We start from the raw sequence: 19,621 nt of genomic DNA, 5'->3' as shown, positions 1-19,621 counted from the left end.
AAAAAAAGTAGGATATAGAACATTTTTGTGTTGGTGGTACTTCATGAATCAAATCAAACCTAAACAACTTGTAATATTTTTATATTGTAATCAAAAATGCTCTGGTAGCCCTCAAGAGGGTTTGTAGTTGAGCTGATATCACTTTGACCACACGAGCAGATTAATGGTGCCATTAATAATCCCCAATGCCTAAATCTTGTTAACTGTTTCAGTCTCCCAAGTCGGCCTTTATGAGCGCTGCCAAGAAGGCCAGGTTGAAGTCCAACCCTGTGAAAGTTCGTTTCTCCGAGGAGGTCATCATAAATGGTCAGGTCCTGGTAAGTGGAACTGGATATGGTGCATTTCCTGGATGTGTGGAAAATTAGCACCTGCCACTGAGATGAACAGCTTTGTGGCAGGGAATGTAATTTGTTCGCTTTGCACCACTGAGTCTCTGAGTCTAGTTCCAGCACAGGCTGATACTGAGATGCCAGATATATAATTAATTTTGTCACCTCTTTCTTACCTCAGAGATATTTATTACATAGAATTACATCGAATTTACAGCACAGAAACAGGCCATTGGGCCCAACTGGTCCGTGCCAGTGTTTATGCTCCACACGAGCCTCCTCCCACCTTACTTCATTTAACCCTATCTGCATATCCTTCTAATTTGAAAGGTTTCCAGCCCTTGCAAGATATGTAACCTAGCAAAATAGATCAGATTGATACCAAATATATTTGGAAATTTACAATGAACTGTGCCAAAACTGGTGTGGGGCTTTAGTTCCCTAGCACCTGCGACATTGCTGCTACATATTAGAGAATGAATCAGCGAAACACGTCCTTCAACATAAATCATTGGAAAAGCTTCCATACGAAATACTGTTCTCACAGTGGTGTCACGGGTCAACAGTTTGTGCAATGTGCTGTTGTTTGCAAACTTTGCTGAGCTTAAAACACATTTTTATTCAATTAGAGTAATGTACTCTGTTGGGAGCAGAAAGCCCTGAAGTTGAGGGAGAGAGACTCACGAGTCAATGGTGAGATTTTGCTGCGAGGAAAAGGATGCCTGTCATTCTCACTACATTTTAAACGTTTAGATTGAAATCATGTTGTCCTACGTCTTGAAACTGAGACTGTAAAATCGAAGGGACCCATTTAATATGTCATCGTTATAGTGTAAATTTTACAATTCAATTCCGGATCCATCAGAACATCAATCAAAGAAACATAGAAAATAGGAGCAGGAGTAGGCCATTCGGCCCTTCGAGCCTACTCCGCCATTCAATATGACCATGGCTGATCCTCTATCTCAATACCATATTCCCGCTCTCTCCCCATACCCCTTGTTGCCTTTTGTGTCTAGAAATCTATCCAGCTCCTTCTTAAATATATTCAGTGACTTGGCTTCCACAGCCTTCTGTGGTAGAGAATTCCACAGGCTCACCACCCTCTGAGTGAAGAAATTTCTCCTCATCTCAGTCCTAAATGTCCAACCCCCATTTCCTGAGACTGTGACCCCTCGTTCTGGACCCCTGAGCCAGGGGAAACGTCATCCCTGCATCCAGTCTGTTTAGCCCTGTCAGAATTTTATATGTTCCAATGAGATCCCCTCTCATTCTTTTAAACTCAAGTGAATACAGGCCGAGTCGACCCAATCTGTCCTCATACGACAGTCCTGCCATCCCAGGAATCAGTCTGGTGAACCTTCGCTGCACTCCCTCAATGGCAAGTACATCCTTTCCTAGGTAAGGTGACCAAAACTGCACAAAATACTCCAGGTGTGGTCTCACCAAGGCCCTGTATAACTGCAGTAAGACAGCCTTGCTCCTGTACTCAAATCCTCTTGCAGTGAAGGCCAACATACCATTTGCTTTCCTAACTGCTTGCTGCATCTGCATGTTTGCTTTTAGTGATTGGTGTACAAGGACATCCAGATCCCTTTGTACATCAACATTTCCCAATCTATCACCATTTAAATAACACTCTGCCTTTCTGTTTTTCCTTCCGAAGTGGATAACTTCACATTTATCCATGTTATACTGCATCTGCCATGTATTTGCCCACTCACTCAACTTGTCTAAATTGCCTTGAAGCCTCTTTGCATCCTCCTCACAACTCACGATCCCACCTAGTTTTGTGTCGTTAGCAAACTTGGAAATATTACATTTGGTTCCCTCATCCAAATCATTGATATATATTGTGAATAGCTGGGGCCCAAGCACTGATCCCTGCGGTACCCCACTAGTCACCGCTTGCCACCCCGAAAAAGACCCATTTGTTCCTACTCTCTGTTTCCTGTCTGTTAACCAATTTTCAATCCATGCCAGTATATTACCCCCAATCCCATGTGCTTTAACTTTGTGCATTAACCTCTTATTTAGGACTTTATCAAAGGCCTTCTGAAAATCCAAATAAGCCACATCCACTGGTTCTCCCTTATCTATTCTACCAGTTACATCCTCAAAAATCAGAAGTCCATCTGGCCCAGGCATAAGGTCCCAATTCCAGATCCATCAGTCCAGCCCTCAGCCTTTCCTTCCCTTTCCTAGCTCTCTTCTAGGCTGGACTCCAGCTCAAATCCTGTCTCAGGCATCAGTCTCTGTTGCATTTACATCTGTATACATCACAACATGTTCCATCTAGGCCAGATCCCCACCAACAACTAGGTACAACAACTCATCTTGCTGCATGCCTTAGTCTTTAAAAACTACAAAACAAAGGGAAGGTACATTCATAGGCTGCAAAAAGACACAGTGGGAAACAGATCATTGAGCAGACACTGGAAAGTAGGAATTACAAGACAGATGGAATGGAACAGGCAAACAACAAAGTACAGGCAGTGACATACGAACTTACGAAATTGCTGAGCAGGAAAAAGACCAGCAGGTCCATCAAGCCTGCCCCACACTTATGATGACCGGAGCATCGTGACTAAACACTTCCTCCCTCCCTCATTCCCCCCCTCTCAACCCGCACAGCCATGTAATCTCCTGGGAGAGGCAAAGAAAAAGAGGAAAAACCCAGGGCCAATGAGGGAAAAAATATCCTGGAACATTCCTCTCCGATTTTCTCAGCCGATCAAATCCAGTCCGGGAGATCACATGATCCAAGTGTTATCTATGAAAACACTTGCCTTCTAATAGAAGGTATGGCAACAATGAGGAAAAGGATGTGAGAGCCAAACTGAAAGTGAGAAGACAAACAAAGACAAAGAGAAGGACACAGAATGAATTAGAGAGGGAAAGAAACTAAGAGATAAAGAAAGACACAGCTTTTATTTTTTTCTTTGAGCAATTGCACAGGAGATCAGCTTGCATTTATTTAATTTTTCAAGTACAGGAATTTGTATGATTTCTGCCAGGAATAGATTTTTCACAAATGATTTTCTATAAATTTATGATGAAAGAAAATTCTAAACTGGAACTAGTCTAATGTAAGGAACATTTCACAGTTCAATGTACTCTCTGCAGATAATGAGGAGAAAATGTCATTGTGTATGCTGCAGAAATACCACTGCATTCCTCTAAAGGTTAGACTGTAATGTGCCTGTCTTGTCTATTCACAGGACACTGTCAAAGACAATTCCCTCCTGTTCATGCCGAACGTATTGAAAGTTTACCTTGAGAATGGACAGACTAAATCTTTCCGATTTGACAGCAGCACAACAATGAAGGTAGGTCTTCGCCCGACAGTAAACAGTACATTCAGGCAGGGCTGGGTTTTTGATTTCCAGTAGCTATGCAGGTACAGGACTTGACTACATCTAACACGAATTTGTACTACTGGAGCTGTTAATGAGCTATATCGATATTTTGAGCTCCCTCTAGTGGCCTGTACCTTTGAGCTGAAACATTTCCAATAAAAGAAAGACTTGCATTTATATGGCATCTTTCACAACCTCAGGACGTCCCAAAGCACTTTACAGCCAATGAAGTACTTTTAAAGTGTAGTCACTGTTGTAATGTAGGAAATGCGGCACCCAATTTGCGCACAGCAAGGCCCTAAAAAAAATAGTGTATTAATGACTAGATAACCTGTTTTTAGTAATGTTGGTTGAGGGATAAATATCGGCCAGGACACCAGGGGGAACTCCCCTGCTCTCCTTTGAAAAACTGCCATGGGATCTTTTACGGCCATCTGAGAGGGTAGATGGGGCTTCAGTTTAACATCTCATCTGAAAGGCAGCACCATCCGACAGTTCAGCGCTCCTGCAGTACTGCACTAGAGTGGGATTTGAACCCACCCATCTTCTGATTTAGAGGCGAGAAGTGCTACCACTGAGCCACAGCTAACACCTGGGTTAGTGTAATAAGTCCAGTTACTGGAAATTTAAGTATTGAGGGGCCAACTCTTTTTCAATTCTTTCCTTATAAATGTAAGGAATATCAGTTCTGGGAGCAGCACACTTTCACTTTGGGTACCCAGAGCTTCAGTCACTGTCAGTTCTGGTTCAAAGTGCAGGGTAATGCACCTTCTATTCAAACCCAAAATTGTATTTAACCCCAACCTCAAAAGTACACCCCCTCGTGCATTAATATGAGTTTTACTACTTCTCAAACTGAGCATCCTTGTGATTACTCTGAATGAGATTATCAATTTAATTTCTGTGACCCTATATGCACCAGGAACAGGCCTGAGGCTTAATTAAAACTCATCTCACATAGGGCACTCGCAGCTACCAAAGAGAAAAGACTTCAGTTTGGGCAAGGTTTGAATCAGTGTTGTCAGTATTCCCCATGACTAATGGCTGAGATTGGGAGCTCATTCTGTGGGAAGGAACGGGTCACAGGTTAAAAACACATCCTAACACCAGTGCGCTGTAGCACCATGACACCCTGCAATATTTTTTATCTTCCCCCAAATGGAGATGAAGTACTATTCCTAGGGAATGATCACTGATGTGTGGCTTGTGCTTACAAGATGGGTCTGGCTGTTTGCATGCTGGATGTACAGGATAATGATTGGCGCAATGAGTAACACAAGAGTACAATCATTTAATTCAGCAAGGAGGTACCATTTTCATTAAAAAATGTTCCGCAAATTTTTCCTTTTCCATTCCTAAACAGGCAATGTCGGCATAGAAGTCGCTTGAAAATACATCATGACATCACTTGAGTTTGACATTGCCGTGGCAGAAATGTGTGACTGTTCTGGTTCTTTCCTTCTACAAACAAAAAAAAGTTTGTCAAGGCAACGCCTCAAGTCTGATTTAAATTCAAATTTTTAAGGAGCTGCTTATTTTGCTGAGTAGCACTTTTTTTTTTAAGTGGGGAAGGGCGGAAGGGAATGAATGCAGCATTAAAGGGCACCAACAACAAAATGATAAATGTGGCCTGCCAGAAGATGTAACATTCTGTTATTGGCAAACTTTCTGTTGGGCCGACTGTTGAGTAATCGTGCTGAAACCAGAATGTCGAGTCACAGTTTGTCTAACTCTAGTTCATTCTACTCCAAAACTAGTACGAGCAGAATGTTGGTTGTGTCAGTGTCAGTTGAATGATGGGCTTTCCCCATGGTGATGAAGATATAGTGGGAGGATGCGCTGTTACGCCAAGCACTTTCAGTAGAAATTTTGTGACAGTAAATCTTTTTGTAATTCAACTTTATTGATGCAGTTGTGCATATGATGAAATTAAATTAATTAAAACCAAACACTGTAGTTATGCATTGTACAGGATGTGTTTGTAACTAAATATATGATGAGAAGAAGGCCAGAGCCTATTTTTCTGAATGTTTTCCTCCAGCAGCGCACAGCTTTCTTCCCATTTCATCCTTCCTTCCTGAGTGTGGTAGGGTTCTGTAGATGCTGGGAGCACTCTGGCACTCACCCAAGTGACCATTCTTCATGTGTGAGCCTAGACGATAAGTACTGGCAGACTATTATACCATGGGAGACATCGCAGCCAAATCCAATCCTAAGCTTATTGATATCCACACACATGCCCTTTCCAGCAGGTGCCACTGGATAGCGATCAGGAACAAGAACCCGAACCGATTTCCATCCCTGTTCTCTCCCTCCACCCCCTCCACCCCCACCCCACCCCTGCCCTCACACCCAACAACCCACCTCCGTAGCCCAGGGTGCAATGGCCATGATAGCTGAGGTCAGCTAACTCAGCACAGAGAGGGGAATTTTCTGAGCATGTAACCTTCTGGGGCAATCTCTTTACCAATCAAGCCATCATTCTGTTGCAGACCGTGTATCTTGCAGTCTGGCTACTGCAAGATCATTCCATGAAACCAAAGTGCTAAATGACCTTTGTGATCACTGAGAGCTAGAATTTCGCCCCTAATTGTTCTTTAAGGTCGCCAGTACGTAAAGTGTGACCACTGCAGTTGACGAACTACATGATTGACACATGATCGGAGTTTTAATTCATTAAGGCTAAGTTGACAAGGTTTTGTTATAAACAGGCACTGACAGACTGCTGAGATGATTTGCCAACAAACATTCTTAGCTACAAACTAATTGAGTCAAGGCTTTTAGTTTGTCTTTCATTCTACCTATTGCAGCAAAATTCATTCACCTTCTCACTGCATATATAACACAGTGAGTGAAAATATTAACGTATTACTGTCATTTAGCCAGGTACCAGTATTGGCTTGGCTCAGTTGGTAGTACTCTTGTTCCCAGATCAGAAGGTTGTGTGTTCAAGCTCGTTATGAACTGGAGCTCATAACCTAAGGTTGACACTTCAGTGCAGTATTAAGGGGTGCTGCATTGTCACAGGTGCTGTCTTTCAGTTGAAATATTAAACCAAGACCCTGTCTGCCTACTCAGTGGGACGTGGAAACAGGTTTACTCTAGACGTAAGCTCCTTTGCAGTTGATATGGGAATGTCTCCCTCCCTTGGCATTATTCGAATAAGAGTAGAGGAGTTCTCCCAGTGGTCTTACCAATATTACTCCCTCAACCACCACCAACAAAAACAGAATAAATGGTTATCCATCTTTTAATATTGTTTGTGGGACTTGCTGTCTGCAAATTGACACTTGAATTTGCCTACATAACAGTGAATGTGCTTCAAAAGTAATTTATTGGTTGTAAAACACTTTGGGACATCTTGGGGATGTGATAAGAGGATACATAAATGCAAGTTCTTTCTTTTTACCACGCATCAATTGAGCCAAGCTGACATTGGTACATGGCACTGTGACAGTATTGTGCTCAAGGTGCTAAATAATTAAAACTCCAACAAAAAGTGTGCCAATCATATATTATGTCAACTGCAGTGGTCACACTATATGCACTGGCGACCTTAAAGCTCCCTATGCTTTATGCTGTTAATCTGGAGGTATTTGTAAAATTAGTCCCAATCAATAGTAAGCAAGAACTTTTTTGTCATTTAATGTAATGTTGATTATCCTGACTTGGATTTTAAGAATGTTGTCAGGAAGTTATGTTTGCAACTTGGCCAACTGGCAACAAGTGTGTGTTTTTAAAAAAAATTCCCATCGTCTGATTTTTCTATCCTGAAGCCAGTAATAGATTCTGGCTCAGTGGGAAGATGCAGTCTTCCAGGACCTCACCCAAATGCCTAGTCTTCATGTATGAATGCAGACAGTGAGTGTTTACAGGCTATTTGTGCATGGTGAGCATCATAGCTGATCCTAATCCTGCCCTCACCAAATGTTGAAACTGGGTGGCAGGCAGGAGTGGGAATATTTGTTGGTTTTGCTCTCCCTCACACTGAATTAAGAACAATGACAGGGCCTTAACCATCGCCTGACCGAGATAATCTAATTCAGAACAGAGTAAGCCCTCAAGCTGGCACCTTCCTGCTTTACATGGCTCAGTGCCGTGTCATATGATGTATTTGCCCACCGAACAATCAGGCTTTTCCTATGCTGTGAATCTTGTGCTCATCGAGTTGAGTAATGTGAATGTTGGAGAATAGATTATTTTCCCATCCCACAGTTGGTGTGGTGCAGTACCAATCGAGAGCTAACCTGCTTCCACCCTGCCCAACAATGTACCGTCCCAACAGCTTAGAGCGGATGCATTAGTGTTACTGTGATTAGCCCGCTATAAGCATGGGATGGTGTATTGCCTTAAAATTAATATTGCAACTCCTCCATAACGAGTCAGTGGCCAGCGGAATTGCACACAGATGCATGTGAGTTGATCTTATCATCGGGCAGAAAGCAGGACGAGCACACCTGAACTCACTGGTGACAGGCCCGAGCCATTATGAGCGCTGGGCCTAGTTTCAATATCAATAGGGAGCTGCGAGCACAGAATCAGCAGTGGGGGTCGGGGGGGGGGGGGGGGTGGGGGTGGTGGTGGCTGGTGGGATGTCCAGTGGCTCTGACATGGAGCCCAGCTGGAAGTAGGGGCTGAAAGGAGGGTGGGTACCAGGCAATTGCTCGGTGGGATGTGAGGGCGGGGTTGCAGACAGGCCATCAGTGGGCTGGAAGATTCTTCTTAAAGCTAGGAGGAGCAGTCAATCTCCGAAAATAACTGAAACGTACTATTTTCTGATGCGGCCTGCTGCGGTCCCTTTGAAGTCCCAAAGGGCAGAGCGTCCTTACATCAGGGTCCTGTGTACGTCACAGGACCCCAGTTAACATGTTACAAGTAGGCTCCCGCCTGATGCAATCTGGGGCTGGGCCGCCCATGTGAAGGTCCCACCAGAAATGATTCAGGGAGTGGATCAGCAGTCATGACAGGGCAGTAAGTTCATTCCCCCCAATTTTCAGGGCACTACTTCCTGTTTGCCACCAGGCAGAGGGCTTCAAAACCAGGGCCATTAAATATTTATATGCTAACATTTGCTTGGTATAATTGTGAGTCTTAAGGTAAGATATGTTTATAACTGCTTGATATAATCATGGGCACTGCTTGTTTCGACCACCATTTTCTTGAACTGTATTTTCCTGCCATTTTGCATGTTGTGATTTTTTTTTTACGTCTACCAAGAATAATATTGCTGAACGTTGCCATGGAGATTATTATATAGAGCACAGCAAAAGATTTCTTCGTGAATAGTAGTTTTGGGTCATAATCAGCTCCGATCGGGTGAAATTCTCCTCTCTCACTTACAAAGCTGATCAGCTAAATTGCATTTTCTGGCAAATTGTTTTCTCTGCAAATGTGGAGCTTTTTTTTGTGAATTTGAAAGGTTACGGAAGTCTACATTTGGTGAGCTTTTCTGCTTTTAATGATCTTGAGTGTACTCGGTCAATGCCGTATTGCAGTGGCAGTGAGTTCTTAACACGAAACCGGCCACTAATTCAATACATTCAGCAATCTCACTCGTAATCTTCGGCAATTCGACGAGCAGCAGTGTCGTGCTTCTGTTCTGCTGAGGCTGGCTTCTAGACACACAGTCACAATGCTGGAGATGAAGCTTACATTACTAACAGGTTATATAGCTAATCTGGGAGTTCTTCATCCAGGTGAGTACAATGGTCATCTTTCACATTAATCAACACCAATACTCTTACTAAAAGGAAGTGTCGACTGCAGTCATTTTCATATTTTCTGAGCCCCCGCTAACAGCTAATCAAAAAAATCACAGGTGCTTTGCCTGACATTTTCTCTCCATGAGCGTCACTGGACCAAAACTGACAGGCAGCGTGCACTTGATTTTATAACGAGCCACCTGCTGCATACAAGGACCCACCAGTGGCATTCCGGCAAGATTCCCTGGCAAAGGTAGGGGAGAGGGGGCCCGCTTACAACATTGAGATGATCCTGGTGCTGGAAGATCAGCTAGGGGCAGCAGGCACATCTCCATCACAGTGCAAAGTCCCACCCCACCAGAAATGCACTCTAATTCTGCAGAAGTGGAAAATCCAGGCCAGATATATTTTTCTCTCTGCCCCCTGTGACAGTTTTAAGCAGGTTTGACTCAACTCACTGCTCCCATTATATTACACTAAAAATGCAGCTGGTCTCCTAGGCAAATACGCACGGGCATGTAACCTTACTGGATACAGGCATGGTGCCGGAGGATTGGAGCACTGCTAATGTTGTACCATTGTTTAAAAAGGGAGCGAGGGATAGATCGAGTAATCATAGGCCAGTCAGCCTAATCTCGGTGGTGGGCAAATTATTGGAATCAATTCTGAGGGACAGGATAAACCGTCATTTAGAAAGGCACAGAGTAATCAAGGACAGTCAGCATAGATTTGTTAAGGGAAGGTCATGTCTGACTAAGTTGATTGAATTTTTTGAGGAGGTAACAAGGAGGGTCGATGAGGGTAGTGCATTTGATGTTGTCTAGATGGATTTTAGCAAGGCTTTTGACAAGGTCCACATGGAAGACTGGTCAAAAAAGTACAAACCCATGGGATCCAAGGGAGAGTGGCAAGTTGGATCCAAAATTGACTCAGTGGCAGGAAGCAGAGTGTAATGGTCGATAGGTGTTTTTGTGACTGGAAGGCTGTTTCCAGTGGGGTTCTATAGGGCTCAATACTAGATCCCTTGCTTTTTGTGGTATATATTTGGACTTAAATGTAGGGGGCATGATTAAGAAGTTTGCAGATGATACAAAAATTGGCCATGTGGTTGATAGTGAGGAGGAAAGCTGTAGATTGCAGTAAGATATCAATGGACTGGTCAGGTGGGCAGAAAAGTGGCAAATGGAATTCAATCCAGAGAAGTGTGAGGTAATGCATTTGGGGAGGGCAAACAAGGCAAGGGAATACACAATAAATGGGAGGATACTGAAAGGTGCAAAGGAAGTGAGGGACCTTGGAGTGCATGTCCACAGATCCCTGAAGATAGCAGGACAGGTAGATAAGGTGGTCAAGAAGGCATATGGAATACTTTCCTTTATTAGCTGAGGCATAGAATATAAGAGCAGGGAGGTTATGCTGGAACTGTATAAAACACTGGCTAGGCCACAGCTTGAGTACAGTTCCGGTCACCACATTACAGGAAGGATATAATTGCACTAGAGAGGGTACAGAGGAGATTTACGAGGATGTTGCCAGGACTGGAGAATTTTAGCTGTGTGGAAAGATTGGATAGGCTGGGGTTGTTCTCTTTGGAAAGAGGAGGTTGAGGTGTGCAAAATTATGAAGGGCCTAGATGGAGTGGATAGGAAGGACCTATTTCCCTTAGCAGAGAGGTCAATAACCAGGGGGCATAGATTTAAAGTGATTAGTAGAAGGATTAGAGGGGTGCTGAGGAGGAATTTTTTCACCCAGAGGGTGGTAGAGGTCTGGAGTTCACTGCCTGAAAGGGTGGTAGAGGCGGAAAACTCTCAACTCATTTAAAAAGTACTTGGATGTGCACCCGAAGTGCCGTGACCTACAAGGCTACGGACCAAGTGCTGGAAAGTGGGATTAGGCTGGGTGGCTCATTTTCGGCCGGCATGGACACGATGGGCCGAATGGCCTCCTTCTGTGCCGTAAATTTTCTATGATTCTTAATGTGCACCAGACCTCAGATCCAGGAAAATTTGGTGGGGGGGGAGTGGAAATTGAGGTGAATCTCATGGGTCTTTCCCCCATTTTCAAGGCCGTTCATGAACTTGGTTGTTATGCTTAAGTCCCTGATATATACCAGCAGTGTTCCGTTTTCCTGCTGATCATGCACTGCTGATGTGTGTCCCATTTTTGGCCCACTTATTCCTGCTATAGCTCCCCTCTAAGTTTACATAATGTTTGCCACAGGAATAACTAGTCCAGACCAGAGGAACACATATTGGGAAGTACACAGATATTAGGGTGACAGAGAGATGGGAATAACAAAGAAACAGACTTTGGGGGGAGACAGAGAAAGACAGATATTGGATGGTAAAGACAAAGAGGGATTGGGGGACAGAGGGAGAGATGGGCAACAGAAGGAGAAAGGGATTTGGGGATAACAAAAGAAAGTTTGAGGCGACAGAGACAGTGATTGATTCAGGGGACAAAGACAGAGAGAGAGATGGGGGAGGCAGCGGAGAGATACATAGTTGAAACATAAAGAGATAGACATTTGCAAAACAAAGGCAGAAAGAGATTATAACAAAAGACAAACAGATTGATAGATAGAGAGATCGAGACACAGACTAATAGGCTGCAGGGGACACAGACAAATTGTCCAATAGGATAATGTAATCCAGAGACAGAGATAGAGAAATCAGGGGGACACAAATAAACATCAGGAAGAAATGGAGTTGGACACATCAGGGCAACACAATGTGTGATATCGGGCCACAAGGACACAGAAATCTGCAGACACATAGAAAAGGATCAAATCAGAACCAGAAACAGAAAAAGAGAGCGTGACAGTGACAGAAGGAAAGACACAAAGATCAGGGGAGATTCATAACTTGAGAGAAATGAAGAATTCTCAGAGGAAGCACACATCTTCGAGGAACAAAGAGACAGACACAGAGTGCTGACAGTGGTGTAATTAGGAAGACGCAAATATCAGCTGAGCAGAAGACTCACCATGAGCAAAATCATGAGAGATCTACTAATATATTATTACATTTGTGATGTCCTGTCACATTTCATTGAAAAGTCCTCTTGCCTGTGCTGTGATGCGAGTAGGTAACACTTTACCTAATAGAGATTTCCAATGTTACGTGACGCACTGTGACACTCTGTTGCGTTTGTTCTCTGATCGCTGTAGTTTCATGCTCTGGCCACTGGTGGTGCTACAGAGCCATTTTTGTTTCCTCAAATTCCTTTCTGTCAGCCATATTCCTTTTCCCATCTGTGAAAGCTGCCAGGTAAAGTTTTGAGTTTTTGAAAAATTATCTACTGGTAGCTTTATATTTTCTACTTAGTTTTATTTCCCCCCCCCCCCCTTAGAGACAGTGTTTCACCACTTACTCCACCTGGCCCGCTAATAATAATTTCTTGACTGATTCCTGACAGAGCCACCGTTAAACCCATGGCTAATGGCTGACATGACCTTGTACTTGGGAGGGAAATCGGGGGAAATCAGCCCAACCTTACCTTTTCTTCAGACTGTTCCTCTCCTGTCCACCCCTAAAGTCATGGACCTTGGCTGCCCCTGCCTCTGCCACCCACCCACACCTGTTTCTTCCAGCAGCATCACAACCTGGGTGTTCCCTACTCAAAATACCAGGCTGAAAGAGTGAAAGTAGGTAAACACCTTCTCAGTCAACTACAGGAGGCAGTATTCCCGTGTCTTAGACTCACTGGGGATAATTGTAACTATGAGCAATAGCCTAAAATGGGCAATAGCAAATCAGCCACCTGTTATACATCCAATGGAAATGAAAATTGGGAGAGATGTATAACAGACGGCTGATCCAATATTGGTCATTTTACACTATCGCCCAAAGTCAAAATTATCCCAGTTAAGCGCAAAGCTGGGTATATTTTTCATTTTAGTGGAGTTTAAATGCTCAACTCTCAATAACCGCCCATGACAAATGCCTTCTGTAATGTTACTGTTAGCAATCAGGAAAATATAAACCTGATGCCTATGATTTCTGTTTGTTTTTCAATCAAAACAAGAAAAAAAAGAGAAAAATTAATTTCATCCTTTGCTGCACATTTTTAATCCACATTAATGTGGGAAGCCCAGCAGGGCTAAAGGGTTTGAGCTGTAACTGATGACATGTCATTTCTAAAATATAACTCCTATTATTATAAAACAGTAGATCCTCCAACTTATCATGAGCAGCACCCCGGGAGAACTATTAGTGTTTGTATAAGTACAGTCATAAGAGGGCTGTACTGTTAATTAATAACAATGGTAAAGTTTTCCCTGAACCTGACAGACCTAAACAGCCACCAGCATTTACACCAGTCACAATGGGCCAAATGGTCTCCTTCTGCACTGACGATTTTATGACTCTGGTGAGACGCTGTCACACACAGATATGATGCAGTGACCTACTTTTAACATACTTGTTTCTTTGATCAGTAATCTTAGAGAATTTTAAAGCAGTTAGGAAATGAGAAATTGTATCTACAATGAATCACTGGTGTTAAAGGAAACCATTACAGGCCAGAATTTTCTCTGAGAGGCAAACAAACGGCGCCTGTCATTCAGTGGACTTGGACTTGCCCATAGACTTTTCACGGGCTTGGGCTTTTTCACGGCAAGTTGCTCACATGGGTCCCTCAATCCAGCACAGCCCCCTCTCCTGGGCATCTGGGACCTGTGCGAACGGGGCAAGCAACTATCTATCCCCTTAACCAATCAGATTGAAGCATGTTAATAAGCCACGCAGAGTCAGAACCAGGTTAGAATAGTGAATTCCATGTCACATCAGGTGCAGAAATCGAAATAAAGCAAGGATAAGACATTTTGAATTAATGAGACACAGATAAAAGGGATAGAAAGAAAAAGTAAAAAAATAAACATTTAATTTTTTATTTTAGATGTCCAACAACAATTAAAATCTGAAGGAATGAGACTCCACACTTGTAAAAGTTAATTTTCAGTGCCAGAGAGGTTGTTTGGCAGTCATTAAGACTTACCATGCCATTAACAGGATGCTTAAACTTTAAAAACTTGACGTACCTTCTTTTGGTAAGATTACTTCGTATCCATGAGGGCAGTGCAGGAACTTCACGCTGTTCCATTCATCTGAACGGTGAGTCAGCCAGCGAGATCTCCTTCCCGCGAAGCTTATGGTGGAGCAGGGCATCTGGTACAGCGACTTCTGGATTTCCGCGTTTAACTGCGCATGTGTGGTCGCTGGAAGTTGTTGTACCAGATGCACAGAAATAATGGTGAGGCTCGCCGTTATTTTCAGAGCAAAATCCAGCCCTACATTTCTATCTATCCAATACAAGCTAAACATTCAGGTACAATTTAACCAAGGGACTGTTAATGAATCCGTTTTCTCCACCAGTCTATTCCCCCCCACCTCCCCACACCACTCTTGAAATACTGCTTCATTTTTATATCCCAAGACACTCTCAGCCAGCTGAATAATACATGTAGTTCTGTATTAGATTTTATTAAATTGTAACAAATGGTACAGGCTGGAAGAAAGACCCACAGTGAAATTGCTCCCTGGTTGCCCTAAATGATCTTTGTTCATTTTAGGGGTGGAGAAGCATGTATATATATATATATATACCAATGTCTATTGACGAGAAGTTTTTTTGATTGAAAATCTTGATGGAAATCAAACTGCATCCAATATGCTAGAGCATCTCAGGGTATCACATAATTAATCTCACTGCCACTAAATGTATTTCATTGCACCAGTCACAAATGGAGGTTCTAACAGATTCTGCAGTTTAATTGAATTGATGTAATTTCCCTAGATGTGACTGGAGACACTATTTGATGGAATGCTTTGTTAGCTAAGAACAAGATGCCATGGCAAGTACACAGAGCAGTGCATCTGCTGCAGGCTGCTATCTGTGCATTTTGTGGTTCTTTCTATTTTTGTAACCAGGACTAAAATGATTTTTAAAACCTATAGATTGTAAAAGGAAGGGAATACTGAGTTCTGAGTTTTAAAGTCCTGGGAAAGAATGAGTTAGAGTAGGAAATGGTGCCGTGCGTCTTGGTTTCAACACAGTGAAGGTGTAGCACGATGCATTCGCAGCTTAGGAGGAACAGGGGGAAAAGGGAACCCAAAGGTCTTTTATAAATATATAAATGGTAAAAAGATAGTCAAAGGAAGGGTAGTTAGGAGCGAAAAAGGAGATATTCTTTTGGGGGCGGAAGGCATGGCTGAGGTACTAAATAAATACTTTGCATCGGTCTTCACTACAGATGATGATGCTGCCATGCCCGGACTCGATGGGCTGAATGGCCTCCTTCCGTGCTGTAACCTTCTATGATTCTATTCTATGATTGTAGCAGTAAAGGAGGAGGTAGTAGCGATATTGGATAGGATAAAAATAGCTAAAGAGGAGGTACTTAAAAAATTGGCAGTACTCAAAGTAGGAAAGTCACCTGGTCCAGATGGGATACATCCTAGGTTACTGAGGGAAGTAAAGGTGGAAATTGCGGAGGCTCTGGCCACGATCTTCCAATCCTCCTTTGATATGGGGGCGGTGTAGAGAACTGGAGGATTGCAAATGTTACACCCCTATTCAAAAAAGGGGAGAGGGATAAACCCAGCAATTTCAGGTCAGTCAGAGGATTGATGAGGGTAGTGCAGTTGATGTTGTGTATGTGGACTTTCAAAAGTCATTTGATAAAGTACCACATAATAGACTTGTTAACAAAATTAAAACCCATGAAATTAAAGGGACATTGGCAGTATGGATACAAAATTGGCTAAGGGACAGAAAGCAGAGAGTAGTGGTGAACGGTTGTTTTTCAGATTGGAGGGAAGTATACAGTGGTGTTACCCAGGGGTGAGTATTAGGACCACTGCTCTTTTTGATGTATATTAATGACCTAGACTTGGGTATAGAGGGTATAATTTCAAAGTTTGCAGATGACACAAAACTCAGAAATGTAGTAAACAATGTGGAGGATAGTAACAGACTTCAGGAGGATATAGACAGACTGGTAAAATGGGCAAACACATGGCAGATGAAATTTAACGCAGAGAAGTGTGCAGTGATACATATTGGTGGGAAGAATGAGGAGAGGCAATATAAACTAAATGGTACAATTTTAAAGGGAGTGCAGTTAACAGAGAGACCTGGGGGTGTATGTACACAAATCTTTGAAGATAGCGGGACATGTTGAGAAGGCTGTTAAAAAAGCATATGGGACCCTGGGCTTTATTAATAGAGGTATAGAGTACAAAAGCAAGGAAGTTATGCTAAACCCTTATAAATCACTGGTTAAGCCTCAGCTGGAGTATTGTGTTCAATTCTGGGCACCACACTTTAGGAAGGATGTCAAGGCTTTAGAGAGGGTGCAGAAGAGATTTACTAGAATGGTACCAGGGATGAGGGACTTCAGTTATGTGGAGAGACTGGAGAAGCTGGGGTCCTTAGAACGGAGAAGGTTAAGGGTAGATTTGTTAGAGGTGATCAAAATCATGGATGATTTTGATAGAGTAAATAAGAAGAAACTGTTTCCAGTGGTAGGAGGGTCAGTAACCAGAGGACTCTGATTTAAGGCGATCGGCAAAAGAGCCAGAGGCGATATGAGGAAACATTTTTTTACACAGCGAGTTGTGATGACCTTAAATGCACTGTCTGAAAGGGAGGTGGAAACAGATTCAATAGTAACTTTCATAAGGGAATTGGATAAATATTTGAAGGGTAAACATTTCTGTGGGGAAAGTACAGGGGAATGGGACTAATTGAATAGCTCTTTCAAAGAACCCGCACAGGCATGATGGGCCGAATGGCCTCTTCCTGTGCTGTACCCTACTATGATACTATAATAAGTTCAGAGCAACTATGGTCATCGCAGTATTGATAGAATAGAGGAATACTAGAAAGGTTACAATGGACAGAAATAGTATGGAGGTTGGAGGCTGGAGATGAGAAAGGATCACATATCTGACCACACACTCCTCTTGTATCCTGTCCAGATGGTGCCAGAAGAGCCTCACCAGGTATTACAGTTGTGAATGGACTTTGTTTTTATTGCATTGTATATGGAATATGATCAGTCCAGGGCCTATCAGGTATCTTTCAAATATCACACTATCTTACTAAAGGTCATATTTTGTATGGTGAAATTTAAATTCTGTTGGTGTACCAGTAATTAAATAGACTGAAGTACAAATATCACAGAATTCTTGCAGTAGCTATGATCTATGCATACAAGTTCCTGACAATCTAGTTATGCATTCATTAGAATTCCGCAGTGCTAATTTAGGAAGTGCAGTAACCTCAGTTTGGGTTTATATTAATTTCTTTTTTGCAAATGATTTAATGTTGCATAGTTGCCTTTTGGGGAGGAGTTAAATTCAGGGATTATAATGTTTGGAGCCAGAGAAAAGAACCAGAGAAGTTAATAAACTACAACATGTAGAAACCGATTGTTTGCAAAGGAAAAGAAAAATTTTAAACTCAAAAAATCTCTGGTTCTGCAGTTTCACTTTAAGAAAAGTTTCAATTCTTTTGATGTCCCAACTAACTTTCTCTGGAAAATGGAACATTTGGTTCCACTTTGGGCGGCCAGTGCCAGCATCCAGCACTCACAAGGTCAGTTTTACACAGCTTAACTGCAGAGCGAAGCTCCCTTTACGCAGCCCCAAACAATGTGCTTTTACCCCACTGCACAGGAGCAACCCACTCTGTACCAATGTGGCAAGATTTAAAATTCCCAGCACCAGCTGCCCTTATATCCTATCTACGTGAGATACGTTCCAGCTACAGTTGAAAGTTTTGTCATATGGGCACTTGCTGATTAAGAACTGAAACTGCCCAAACTGATGTCATCTTAGACCCGCATAGCTGTTAGAGAATAGATCTTCATCCTCGCACCCCAGATAGGGTTAGATTCAAGATCCCAAGGGGTGAGAAGGCAGTTTTATCTGCACCACTCAGTCCTTCATAGGAATTTTTTTAAATAAAAGGCAATTTTCGGCTGTTTCAGTCCACAGATAGACTAAGTGGTCTGTGGCAGCAATGGAAATGAATGGTCCATTGTGGATAGAATTTTGATATAATTGACTCAACTCGAATTAAACCTACATTAATGAAAACAAAGAATCATTTTGGAACTATTTTTCTGTGTTAACAGGATGTGATCCTAACCCTTCAAGAGAAACTGTCCATCAAATGCATCGAACATTTTTCTCTGATGCTTGAGCAGCGCACTGAAGGAGATGCAACCAAACTTCTCTTGCTTCATGACCAGGAGACACTTACTCAGGTAATTTCTCTTGAAGAGGCACATGAAACTGTCATCTTGTAAGATAACAATTATCATTTGAAAACCCTACTCAAGGCAACAGCTTGCATGCAAGAAGCATCACAAAGCAACCTATCACAGCTGGCTGGATGGTACAACCTCCTTAAAAGGGAAGGAAAGTCTGGGAGCCATTTCTGTTCAAGGTACTCCCCCAATTTCTATGTGAAAAAAATAAGTCTAGATACTAGCCGAAAAAAAATTCATGTGTTCATATCACATTCTTCTGCCTGCTTTTTTAACAGAGGAATGAACCCATTTAATATATGAATATAGGAACAGGAGTAAGCCATTCAGTCACTCGAGCCTGTACCACTATTCAATCAGATCATAGATAGGAACATAGGGACATGGCAACAGGAGTAGGCCATTCAGCCCCTCGTGCCTGCTCCACCATTTGATAAGATCATGGCTGATCTGTGATCTAACTCCATATACCTGCCTTTGGCCCATATCCCTTAATACCTTTGGTTGCCAAAAAGCTATCTATCTCAGATTTAAATTTAGCAATTGAGCTAGTATCAATTGCCGTTTGCGGAAGAGAGTTCCAAACTTCTACAGCCCTTTGTGTAGAAATGTTTTCTAATCTCGCTCCTGAAAGGTCTGGCTCTAATTTTTAGACTGTGCCCCCTACTCCTAAAATCCCCAACCAGCGGAAATAGTTTCTCTCTATCCACCCTATCTGTTCCCCTTAATATCTTATAAACTTCGATCAGATCACCTCTTAACCTTCGAAACTCTAGAGAATAAAACCCCAATTTGTGTAATTTCTCCTCGTAACTTAACCCTTGAAGTCCGGGTATCATTCTAGTAAACCGACGCTGCACTCAGCTTCATTTGCCAGCCTTTGTTCAATATCTCTTGAAATCCTTACCAAACAATAATCTATCGAACTTAATCTTGAAAGTTTCAATTGACCCA

The 19,621-nt window shown here is 42.5% G+C and overlaps 1 protein-coding gene across 2 annotated transcripts in view; it reads left to right on the top strand.

Annotated features, from left to right (window-relative positions):
* Window positions 1–218: 218 nt before the first annotated feature.
* frmpd4 (FERM and PDZ domain containing 4) overlaps window positions 219–19,621 on the top strand; it is a 46,207-nt gene continuing 26,804 nt past the window's right edge. Inside the window, exons 1-3 of one of the 2 annotated variants that reach the window (XM_067992718.1) lie at window positions 219–317; window positions 3,551–3,658; window positions 18,533–18,664. In XM_067992718.1, coding sequence (XP_067848819.1) covers window positions 231–317; window positions 3,551–3,658; window positions 18,533–18,664 — 327 coding nt within the window. In that variant the 5' untranslated portion in view covers window positions 219–230. Of the gene's footprint in view, window positions 318–3,550; window positions 3,659–18,532; window positions 18,665–18,796; window positions 18,847–19,621 lie in introns of those variants that run through there. The other variant, XM_067992719.1, reaches the window with a different exon arrangement.

Source organism: Heptranchias perlo, chromosome 11 (genome assembly GCF_035084215.1).
Source record: "Heptranchias perlo isolate sHepPer1 chromosome 11, sHepPer1.hap1, whole genome shotgun sequence".
Lineage (NCBI taxonomy): Eukaryota > Metazoa > Chordata > Chondrichthyes > Hexanchiformes > Hexanchidae > Heptranchias > Heptranchias perlo.
Note: the sequence above shows the minus strand (reverse complement) of the source record. Positions and strands in the feature narration are given on the sequence as shown.